The sequence below is a fragment of the Ricinus communis genome, chromosome 1 (genome assembly GCF_019578655.1).
Source record: "Ricinus communis isolate WT05 ecotype wild-type chromosome 1, ASM1957865v1, whole genome shotgun sequence".
In the NCBI taxonomy this organism is placed as follows: Eukaryota; Viridiplantae; Streptophyta; class Magnoliopsida; order Malpighiales; family Euphorbiaceae; genus Ricinus; species Ricinus communis.
The window spans coordinates 25,236,732-25,250,103 of NC_063256.1; the positions used below are offsets into that span (position 1 = coordinate 25,236,732).

At 26.3% G+C, this 13,372-nt stretch overlaps 1 protein-coding gene across 1 annotated transcript; it reads left to right on the forward strand.

Annotated features, from left to right (window-relative positions):
- Window positions 1–403: 403 nt before the first annotated feature.
- On the forward strand, window positions 404–10,884 carry LOC8269544 (protein DOWNY MILDEW RESISTANCE 6). The gene is made up of 4 exons (XM_002524388.4): window positions 404–691; window positions 892–1,139; window positions 9,398–9,722; window positions 10,004–10,884. Exons 1-4 carry the CDS (start codon window positions 494–496, stop codon window positions 10,244–10,246), a joined length of 1,014 nt encoding a protein of 337 aa, XP_002524434.1. The 5' UTR covers window positions 404–493; the 3' UTR covers window positions 10,247–10,884.
- The last annotated feature ends 2,488 nt before the right edge of the window (window positions 10,885–13,372 follow it).

Here is a 13,372-nt window from a genome sequence, read left to right on the forward strand (position 1 = left end):
TAATTGTAACTCTAGAAATATATCAATTAATAAGTTTTCTTTTGAAGTACACAATAGTTTTTAATTTTAAAAATAATAATATTAATTATATCTTCAATATTAATTTATTTAATACTAAAATGAAACTAATAAATATTTTTAGAAAAATTATATATTATTGTGTTAATATAATATAAAAATACTAAATTTGTTTAGAAAAATATCTAAAAGTAATAACTTATTATTAATTCTAAAATATAATGAAAATTTTATTTAATTTTATTTATAATGATTGTCTTATAGTTTTAGTTTAAGATTTAATTAAATTTCATATTTAATAATTAATATAACAAATATGTCTTATTCATAATGAATAAAGTTATTGTAAGGGGAGCAAAATCAGGGTAAGACTTTACTTATAAATACATATGGTTGTTTACGAGGAGCACTCGTCTCTTGCGAGGAGGAGAAGAGAACAAGAATTTCATCCTAATTAATTTAATTAATAATTTCAATGGATACAAAAGTTCTTTCTTCTGGAATCCGGTACTCAAACCTTCCGGAAAGTTTTATCAGGCCGGAATCGGAACGACCCCGGTTGTCTGAAGTTTTAGCATGCGACAACGTTCCTATTGTCGATTTGGGCTGTGAGGATGGTGCCCAAGTAGTTCAACAAATCGGCTATGCCTGCAGTAATTACGGGTTTTTCCAGGTAATTAATAAAATAAGTCATTTCCAGGAGTATCAGAAGAGTAAGAACGAAGAGCATTTTTTTTTATTTTCTTTTTCTTTGTTTCTTTGAAATAAATAAAAAAGAAAATTGATAATTTTATATATAGTTATACTACTAAGTTGAAAATAAAGAAGCGGATTGTTTTAGAGAGATGAACTGAGATATTTGAGGGATTGCAGGTAATCAATCATAAAGTGCCAGATGAAGTAGTGGCAGACATGTTGTTAGTGGCAAGTGAATTCTTCAAGCTGCCATTAGAGGAGAAGCTGAAGATATACTCAGATGACCCAACAAAGACAATGAGACTTTCTACAAGTTTTAATATGAAAAAGGAGAAGGTACATAACTGGAGAGATTATCTTAGACTTCATTGCTATCCTCTTGACAAGTATATATCTGAGTGGCCTTCTGATCCTCCTCTTTTCAAGTAAGTCTTTCTCTCTCTCGGCCTTTATAGGAGTAGGAGAGCGTGGTAAGATAGATAGACGTTCAATCTTGCAGCAGCTAGTTGCTCGGCCTTAGTCTTGGGCTGATCTCACACTTCAATCAACCTCTGCGTACTTCGATCCAATCGATCGATCAAGAGGCTAATCTCTTTTGTTTAGGCCAGTAGCTAAAAAAAAAAAGTCCTCGCTTTCTCTTGAACAAGGGAAGGACAGCATAGCATTAGCTTCAATTGAACAAGCTCAACCATGAAAAAGAAAGGTGGTAGGCCAAAGAACCGTTGAACGCTTCAACTTGGCCACTGAAGAAGATTCATGAACCTCACATGCAAGTACCACGTGCCTTTCTGTCTAATTATTATTTTTTTAGAAAACTTGGTTGGAAAAGAATCAAGTATTTTGCTCCTATTAGCAAAATTAGTAAGTAATTTTAAAAAATTTATTTTTAATATAATTTTTTAATATTAAATTTAATTTAATTTAAATAAAATTATCAGTTAAATTTAGATATGTAGTAAACTCTAACGATAATAATAGCTCGACATTAATATTATTGATTAATTATTATATCTTTTATTATAGAGTACATCTCATATTAAATTTTATTAATAATTTTATAAAATTAAAGTTAGAATTAATATTAAAATATAGTGTTTAGATTAAAAATTTTAAAATTATATAATAAATTGATAATAAATACAAAATAAATAATTTAAATAATTAAGTCTTGTATTTACTAGTGAAAAAATTAACCTATGAAACTTTGCATATTTACCCCATACCTGGAATTAAGTTTTAATTTTGATTGATGTAGCTTCCTTTTTAATTATAAAATAACGAACTTCAGATTAAAAAATTTATTCAAATTTAAATATCAATTTACTATGAGATTAAATTTATAAATATTATTTTTATAACTAAAGTTTTAGAAAATAAAAGATGTGAGGGTAGCTACAAGAATATAATATATATAGATTTTATATTTTTTTAGGTTAGGGAGATAATATATATATATATATATATATATATATATATATATGAAGCAATACAAAACTATATCAAAATAAAACATCCCTTAATATGAGACTATTTTATATTAATTTAATAAAAACTGTGAATCTTTCAGATATTTATTAATTGTATTCAATCATATAATACTCCAACTAAAATTAGACCGAGAAAACAATAAATTTAGGCTTCATTTAATTTGCTTCCGTCTTGTATGAGTTCTTTCTATTAAAAAAATTTAAAAAGAAGACGAAATTTAAAAAAAAAAAAAAAAACACTATAGCCAAGTCAAGTCTATGATGTTCGACTTCTTTAGTGCTGGTCCTTATACATGCAAAATATCATTCCTTTTTATAATGGGTAGTTATAGGCGATTCAACGGTTAATTTCAAGCGGCCCTTGCATATGATCTTGGGCTTCAATTGTATTTACTAATATTTTATATTGTATGACGTTAAAATATATCATAAAAGAATTTTAAAAAAAAGAGTAAAATGTGAAAATGATACTTTTAAAAAGAAAATGATACTTTCCATAAATATACAAATAAAAATTTGAAAAGCTGTTTAGATATTAAATATATACAAGGGAATATTAATTTTGTATATAATTCTATAAGTAACAATAATATTTAAATATAATTTATTTTTAATATATATATTAAAAATAATGAGATTAAAAAAATAAATCAAGCATAAACAAAATAAATAAATTTTTATAAGTTTCTTAGTAATAATTAATAAAAAAATAAAAAAGTAATATAATTTATCACATTTTTTTTAGTATTTTTTCTTTTTTAAAAATTTGACGAGTATTTTAATCGATTTTAAAGTTTACTCTTTTTTTCTGATTTTATATGTTATGGAAACACACCTAAAATTCTTATGAAAAGTTACTTAAATTTTTCAATCGTGTAGAAAAATAAAATAATATTTATATCTATCTTAAATTTTAATTTTCTTTTTATATAACAATTTATATAAATTCTTATAAATACAGTGCTTCGCATTAGTGATTATAATTTTTTAGTGATTCCAAAAATGATTCTTAAAGAAAACAGATTTTAAAAAGCTCTTTAGAAGAAAGAAATCATCCAAAAACTGATTTGGAAAAGTTAATTAAGCATAAGCCAAAAGGAGTGTCTGATCCTGTTTAATTTGTAGCTTACAGACTTCAGATCTTCTAATATTTAAAAAAGAAAACTAAATAAAAGATAAAAACAAAAGCAAAGGTTGTCTCTGAAAACTTTTGCAATAAAAACTTCGACCTCCCAATAACTTCTCCATGTGCTCACATGGCCCATGGTTAACAAGAGATCTGCTGTCCACTCTTGCTGAACAACCGACCTCATTCAGCGGCATAAATGTTTTCAATCCCTTCGCACGCACTCACGGTAATTGGAACTGTAGTTGGATGTTAAAAAATAAAAATAAAATTAAGTCTTTTAATTTAATATATGGACTCTTAATTTTTAAAAATTTTTTTTTTTTCTGAATAAAAAGGGACGCAAAGAGCCAATAAAAAAAAAAACAATTACATAGGACAGAATCTAGGAATTGAAACACTAATTATTTTTCTCAAATCTATTAATTTACTTATTTTATTTTAAAATTTTTCAAAAGTAAAGAAATAAAATAAAAATTAAATTTTAAAAAATATTTTTCCAATCTCATGTCAAACTGCCTTACTTGCTGTAGGGAATATCCTTTCTTTTCTTTTCCCTTCTGGAGAATCGTCAATTAAATTATAGTGGAGACATTGGTTATGCATATCCCTTGTGATTCCTTAAATAAATTACTAATAGTTTGAACCCAGTAGGAAATTTAATGCGGTCCAATTTCATTTGTCTTAGTTCATAAATTTGAATAGTTAGAGACTCTATTGGGCAATGATATCACCGTCTAAGATATACAGTGACAAAATACAAAACTGGGGGTCTATTATGGGAATTTCTTTGTGGTAACCTAACTCTGGTTTTTGTTTCAAAATAGTATTGCAATTTCTTTCTTCTTTTTTTCTTTTCTTTTCTTTTAAGTAGAAATAGCTTGCAAAACTTAAACTCATTTTTACTCACATTTCCATATTAAACGTTATATATCAAAGTCCATATAAACAATATTATTTTTAAATATACATTTTATATCATATGACATATCAGCATTCATATAATAAAAGTTCTTATGTTGATGCTGGGATGACGTGACATATTGAGCAGATATATTTTGAATATATTTTTTTGGACTGCCATATTAGTAAAATTTAATTTAAATTTCATAAGCGACTTTTCACTTTAAATAAAATAGATTTTTTTTTAAACTAAATAAAATAGAAATTAGGTTATTGAAAATAAAAAATAATTATAATTATAATACCATTTTAACATAAAAGATTAGAATTAAGTTACCAATGTTACGCTTTAGTTTGGTTAACTGTTAACTTTTTAGTTGTAGCATAATGACAACAAAGCACTGAGAACAACTTGATAAAATCTTTTAATCTCTTGGGCAGAGGGAAAACCAAATAGGGCCATTGACTTGCGGAATGGGGATTTTTCTTTTTATGTCCCAATTTTGGTATTCAACTTGCAGTGTGATTGTCAAACCCTTTAGACAAATAGCACCCTTATATAGAAAAATTCTGGCATGTGGGGTGCCATATATGGGTGGGCAATTCTCTCATTGTGCTTGAATTTTAATGTGTTTGGTATTTAGCATCTGAATTTTTAATTTTATCTCTCATAGTTCTTTAAACATATCATTTTTTATCGATATTTATCATCAGTATTTATCAGTTGTTATGTATTTATATTAGTCGGTTTATTTATTATCATTAATTATTTATAATTAAAAGTCAAATAATACAAATGCAAATATAAATAACTAATATATAATGGCATATTTTATTATATAATTTATGAATGGTATAATAAATTGAGTTTATGTAAAAAAATTTTAAAAATTCTTAATTAATGCTCCGATTTGAGTCAAAATCTTTTTGATTGGGCTTTTTTTTTTCTAAATCTATTTCCTTCTTTTAGTTGTTTGAGAAGGAATGATCGTAACCAGGACCTATATTAATTCTCGTTTCATCTTGGCAAACTCTCAATTCTGTTACATTGTAAATCCATATGTTCTATTCTACCGTCTGTCTGGAGAAATTTTGGGAGCCATTCTACCAATTTCAGTCCCCACCCAATATTTAATCAAAGTTGTAGTTAATTTGGTCATTCATTTGGATGGAATATTATAATCCCAACCTAAAATTAGGTAATTATAAAGCCAATAAAGCCTCTTGTAAAACTCTATAAAGCCTCTTGTAGAACTCTATAAAGCCTCTTGATAATTTTAATTATAAATCTTGGAAAGATTAATATTTAATTTCATTCATAAAATGATAAAACTTAATTATAAATCTTGGAAAGTTCATATTTAATTTCATTCATAAAATGATAAAACTCTATAAAGCTTCTTGTAATATTATTTTTATTATTTAAATATAACTGATTAAAATTTATATACATATTTATGACATTTTTATATAATAATCTAATTTTAAACTAAATTATTTTACAGATTATTGTACAAAAAATTTACAAAAAAATGTAATAGCTAACATATTTTTATTAGACATTTTGAGTATCAACTATTTATATTAATTTGTTAGATTTTTTAGTTCATTGTCGCTGATATAATATTGGAATTTAATATATTTAACAAAGACAACATTTGGAATAGACGAAATAAATGACTATGTTTTTAAGATAGAAAATAAAAACAGTCAACTAATATATTTTATGGATAAAAATTATTATAATTTATTAAGTTTATAAAGAATGAAAGTTATAAAGTAATATAAAATTAATAATATTTAATAAATTATATACTTTATTAATAAAACATTTACTCAATTTCTTGATTAAAATAAAAAATACTTTATCAAATTAAATTTCAAAACAAATAATAATATCGAATTAAAATATAGAGAAGAATAAAGAAATAATTTATTAAATTAAATCTCAAATACGTCATAAGGTATTGAGGAGTGGAGATGACTCGTGTATTTTACGTTCCCTAGGAGTCGTAGAGATTGATTTGCTGTACTAATAATTTAATATAATAAGGTGACGTCAGATACTATAGCCGTGTTGACGTGAGCAGATTGAATCATGTGATCTATGATTGATTGGTGGTAGGGTGACGTGTAATCTACTAGGCAACGATAGCAAAATTTTAGTTAAGAAACTTTTATTTCTTTTCTTGTTTGCAAGTAAAGAATTTTAATATGGTACCTTGCGAATAAGTCAGCTTTTTCTAGAAGGATGACTAGTATGTTTTGTTCCGATCTCTGCTCAGTGTTCTCTTTTTTTTTTTTTTTTAAGTGAAATATTAAACTTTTAATTTATTATAAATATATCATTATTTATTTAAGTGATTTGATAAATAATATTTTTATAAAATTATATTGTTAATAAAAATAATCCTAATAAATTAAAAATAATTTTATAATATATTTTATATATTATATTAAAATAAATTAAAATAGACTATAAAATTTATTTTTATTTTGATTTATTTGATATATAATATATAATTTTTTATATCATAAATAATTTTGTAAAGATATTATATATTATATTAGATAATAAAAATTAAGAGATAAACAAGTGGAATGTTTAATAATTTTTTTATTAAAAGAACTAATTACAAATAGCACAACAATAATTATATAAGTAAATTTTATGTGTCAATAATTTAATAAAATATAATTTTATCACACTAAAATAGAAATTAACTATATAAAATAAGAATAAATTACCAAAGACATTTTACAAATCCTAATTATCATTTGTACATATCCGTTGATTGTTTGTAGGTGTGAGAAAATATATTAGGTCTTATATATGTTCTTTGAGGAAAAAAGGTTTATAAATATCAACTTTCGAGTGCAGAGATAACAAAAATAATTTTATACAAAAGTTTTCGTAGAAGAATTGTGCTTATCATGTTTAGAATTAATTTAAATATCAGAAATCTTTTTCCAAAGAATAGATTCTTGTGCTGTCGGTGGCGACCAGTAAATTATATTGGTCCGTGTTAAATATGCCAAAAGAGAAGAGAAAAAAACTAAATTCTTTTTGGAATAAATTAAAGATATTCGAAATTGGTGGGACAGAGTTACCTTAGAAAATGAGAGAACAAGACACAACTCCTCGCTTTATTAGAAGGGAAAACATTGGAGAGAGAGATCCTGACGTGGCTTTGGATGATTTTATGGGAAACTTAAACCTAGGCTTGTCTTTCTCTTTGAAATACATAAAATTTTTAATACTTTTTTTTTATCGTTCCATAGCAATTGGTTTTTTCTTTAAAATAAAAAATATAATGGACATTTAAACATTTAAATTTTTAGAATTTAACTAGTCTTAGAATTTAATTTTAACTTTATCTAACATTGAAAGTCTACTTTTATAATATTAATTTAAATTTAGAATTAACTTTATAGATATTTATTTTTTATTTTATAATAACATTAAAACATTCATATATAATTATAATTTTTAATCTAAAAAGAAAATGCATATTTAAATTTATCAAAAAGTATAACCAAATGATTCTTTTTGTATGTATCACTTTATACTGTGTTTGTAATGTTAGATGCGTTGGAAAAGATATTATGGGAAAATAACAGTTGACAGAGAAAAAAAAAGTAATTTTCCGTACCTTTGATTGGTTAAAGTATGGAAATGATGGAAGGAAGTGCACCTATTTTCTCTAATTTTTCATATATTTTTATGTTCTTAACTTTCAAGGTTTTTTACCAGAACATATTTTCGAGGGTAACATGGCAATTGAGTGTTACCCAAACAATATGTTAACATCTAATCCTAACTGCATAAATTCTAGGATAAGACACTAGGTTAATTCGGGTTGAGCAAATTTTAAGGATTGAACAATTTTTTGGACTTATTCAAAATTAAAAAATCATTTAAAGATAAAATTTAGAATACTATTTTGTAATTTTTATAATATGTTATGTTTCTAGATAAAGAAATGTATGTAATTATAAATCGTGAAAAGAAAAGTATATTAGTGTTAAAAAATTTCGATTGGTAAAGACTCAACTATTTTTACTCCGATCTATCATCATTATTATATTGGTCGTGTCTGATAATACGAGTTTAGAATTTAACAATTCATAATTTCATTGTTTAACCATCAAATTACGAATTCAGAAGTCACTAATTTGATAAGATCAAGTTGATGGTTGAATAACAATACTTTGAGTTGTTAAATTTTAAATTCATATTATAAAAACCAAGTAGTATGATAATAATGACTGACTGAATAAAGATGATTGAATTCTTATGAATCGATTTTTTTAACAGCGAGATATTTCTTTTGCTACAATTTTAACCACACGTCTCCTTTTACTAAAAAAATATATATTTTGAAAATTGTTAAATCATCAAATCACATTATATTATTTTTGTACTTATTTCTAAAATTGATTACACTTCTTTTGTGTATTTATTCCTAAAATTTATCATTATGAATTTATAAAATAATTCAGTTTGGGAATTTAAAATTTTCAAACAAATTTAAAAATGTACAGAATAAAATGATTATTTTAAAAGCTGAAAATTTTATTTGAACAATCAAACTTCAAGTAAATTAGCGAAACAATCATATAAAAATTGCAAGTATTCTAATTCAGTTTCAATTTTTAATTTTGAAGACTCTTAAAAATATTCTAAATAAAATACTATAGTCCGATTGAAGTTTACGAAAACTCATTGCACATAAATTCTAATAATTAATAATATAACTAAATTTGAGTCTAAGGAAATTGCAAGAGGAAAAAATATATATTGCAAAAGAACATTAGAAAATTAGAGAATAAAAGAAAAGGAAAGAAAAAAGAGAATCTAATTATAAGTGAAAAAAATTATGCTTTTCTTTTGTTGCAATCATATCCCTATTATGCATGTTCTTCCACCGTTTTCCATTTATTTATAAGCATTGTACTACATGTATAAAAGTGGATGAAGTGTAATCAATGATGGGAGGAGGGGAATTTTCATTTTGGCTTTCTCAAAAACTTGATCTTTTTTCTTCTTTATATGTTCTTTCATATCCCTTGGAAATAAGGGTGAAATTTCCATTGCCCCCATGAAGTTTTTTGTTTATGATTATTCAATGTTGGATCTAATGTAATGTCGAACTTGCATTTACAGGGAAATTGTGAGTAGATATTGTATAGAAGTTCGAAAACTTGGATTTCGTTTACAAGAACTGATTTCAGAGAGCTTGGGCCTCCCAAAAGATCACATAAGAAACGTTTTGGGTGAGCAAGGACAACATATGGCTGTAAACTATTACCCACCTTGTCCGCAACCTGATTTGACGTATGGACTGCCAGGACATACTGACCCGAATGCCCTTACAATTTTACTCCAGGACCTACAAGTAGCAGGACTTCAAGTTTTCAAAGATGGCAAATGGCTTGCTGTTAATCCTCACCCAAATGCCTTTGTCATTAACCTTGGTGATCAACTACAGGTAAACATCCATTTCCTTTGTCTTAATTTCTTAAGGAAAAAAAGTATTTATGAGTAAGGCACCTAATTTAGATTTGTACATTGTAACGAACAAATAACAGTAACAAACAAGTGGGTATCGTGTAATATAAATATTTTATACTTGATATACTAGAGTATTGAAACAATACTCAACCATTTAATAGTATTCAATATATGTCACGCGTCTATGACCTTAGTTTATAGGTGGGAACACTTCTAAAGAAATTGTTTTCTTTATATATGATAATTAAGTGATTGCAGGCACTTAGTAATGGAAGATATAAAAGTGTGTGGCATCGAGCTATTGTTAATGCTGATAGAGAGAGAATGTCAATTGCTTCCTTCCTTTGCCCGTGTGATGATGCATTAATCAGCCCGGCAAAACCTCTTACTGAAGGTGAATCTGGAGCTGTTTACAGGGATTTCACATATGCTGAATATTATAAAAAGTTCTGGAGCAGGAACTTGGACCAAGAACACTGTTTGGAGCTTTTCAAGAACTAATAATATATATCCTTTTCAAATCACCCTATTAATTATACTATCACTAAACTTTACATTTAGTTTTAGTTTAATTACTAAATTTCAATTTGTTTCATTTCAATTATTTAACTTTAATTTAGTTTCCTTCACAAATGAGAGGTTTTTATGTTGCAAAATTAGCCACTGTGATGTATCAATTTCTCGTTGTCGAGGCATCAAAATTGTATCAAAAAATTAAAATTAAATGATTGCAAAGAAACAAATTGAAATTTAGTGAGTGAACTATAACTAAATGCAAAGAGTAGTAATAAGTATAATTTGACTCAAAGTGATTCTATTACCTTAGTATTTCTCAAGATTTCCTAGTGTGGTTTATAAAGATTTCCTAGTGTGGTTTATAAAGATAGTAGCAGTGCTATGGAAGCGGTGTTGATCTTATTTTACTACAAAGCAAGCAAGGATGCATAATAAATGAGCCTTCATTTATTTTTCTAGGAACTGAAGGAAGCATCAGTCGTTACTGTAAGCAATTAAGCATCAACTTGCCATATTAAACCTTTGAATTACTTCCTTTTATTATTGTTAGAATGTTTGTTCAAAGACTCATGAGACAATTTAACTTTCAGTTATTATTATTATTATTATTATTATTATTATTATTATTTCTTTTGATTAGATATTATTTATTCTTAATAGATAAATTAGTTATTATTATTATTATTATTATTTATATTCTTGATCTTGACACAATGCTAAATCACTTGCAACCTTTTGTGTGGAGGGAGGGATCAACATTAGCTCTAGAGGAACAAATGAGATTGGTCTAATACATAAGTAGCCTTTTGTACTTAGTTAAAATAGTGACATAACCCTTTTTACTTTGAGTTTGACTTATATGATGCTTGCATTCACAATTGCTTAATATATAAACACTTAGTAGTTTTAATGAATAGCATGATATATACATGTGGTGACTCGTTCAGTAAAATCGATATGTGAGTACGAAACCCATTTCCTGCATATTATCATGAAGAAAACAAGAAAACTTAGCTTAGTTCTTAGATTGAAATCCTAAATCATAAAACAATATGTTCAACAAAAAAATTTGGAAAACAATTACCAACTTGAACACTATATCATGTCGCTAAACGAAGTAAATTCATCGCTAAATTGAGCCTTGCATAAAGAATGATAAGGGACTCTGTTTGTTGCTAAGTATAGCAATGGAATAGCTGTTGTTAAATTTGGGGCGGCTAAATTTGTCATGGAAAAAAGCAACGGATATAGCGATGGATCATCAATTATTATTAGAATATTACCCTAAAGATAAGGACTTGTTAGATAATTTATATTAATTTATACATCATATTGATGGCATACAATTATATTAAAAGCATTATTGAATTTTTAATTGTATAAATAGTCGTAATACTATTAAGGAATAATCCAGACTGTTAGACATGAACACCATGGAATGTAAATACAAAATAAGAGAAATTATAGAGAGAGTTTATAATGATGAGATCCTCATCACATACGTTCCTAAACTTTGCACAGAGTTTATGTTTAATCAAGAATTAGATATTTGATCGTTGGATATTGATTATGCATCGAGCCTACAAAGGGAGACTTACAAACGGAGTTCAGCCAACCACATGAACTTCTTATTCTTGATTGAATCTTGATTCTTCAAGGATGATAGATGCACTTTAAAACTACTCAAATGACCAGCCTCTTTTGATGATCTATACATGCTTTCAAATAAAAATCTTTCTAAACAACTTTTAAGAGATTGAGAAGAGATGTACAAGATTGGGTGCTAGTTCTAAGCAATGAGGGCAAATCAATTAATCTTATTGATTAATTCACCTAGGCATTTTATTTACAAGAGCATCATGCTTGCCGCCCCATGCATCTCTTTCTATATATATGGCCTTTTAATCTAAATCTTTAAAGAACCAGGTATCCTACAAAAACCCTAACTTATATTAAGTTCGGATTCTATTTTCCTAATTGGGCTTTGATTAATATAAGAACTAAATCATGGATAATTAGCCCATCATAGGCCGACTAGCTGTTAATTAATTAACTTTTAATTAGACCCACTATATATAAGCTTAAGCCTAATGCTTAAAGCCTCGTTTAATCCATAATTAAAATTTATTTGTGCATATGACCCAAAAGATTCCTAACATATTGGCAATGAATATAAATTACGAATTATACTCATTTAATTTAATGTTAATTCTCTAATTAACTTAATCCATATTCATATAACTAGATTGACATCTAACAATGCATCAAGACCACCCAAATGTATAGGAATAATTTGTTAACCCTAAGATTTCATATGTGTTTTTGATAATGTAAAATATTATTACTACTAACAATCTTGTTTAGAGTTCTTGTTCTTAGTAGGTAATCTTTAATTATCATTGATGCATATAAATGCAAAGGAAGGCATAAGTATGAAGATGGCTTCAAGAGTTAAGGAATTGAATACTTGAGTCAATATGAAAATCAAGATAAAATCATGAAGTAATAAAGGTGGAAAAAGTGATAGAGCATATAAGGGCAATGTAAAGAGCATGTGGATTCAATAAACTCATATGGACAATGCTCTCCATTAAATAAAATCAGTTAGCTGAATTTTGAAGAATAAACTGTACTACTTGAAAGAGTTTATGAAGGTAAACTGTACATGGTGGATAGCTACGTTATTTTAGTTTCAGGAAAAAAAATTAGAATAATTTTTGGAGCTATAAAAATAGATTTTCAAATTTTTGAATGAATTATGCTCAAGCTGTTAGAATGGACTACAACATATGAGGCTAATTAGAATTAGTGGCGTTATTGATACAAGAGGATCTTAATATGTCCTTCTCCAGATTTATATTTCTGAAAGTCTAGTTTTATATGCAAAAGGTTTTACATCAATTCGAGGTATATGGAAAGCGCAATAGCCAAAATACTAAAGCATGTCCAAATTGTCATGTCTAGATGAGCAATCAAATGTTTTGATTTTTTGGAGTATAAAGATGAATGTTTTAAAGTTCCTCCAACTATAAAGTTGTAGTAGACTTATGAAAATATCTAACAAAAAACCAGTTCATCATTTGGAGTGGTAGACCTCACGATTTGAAATTT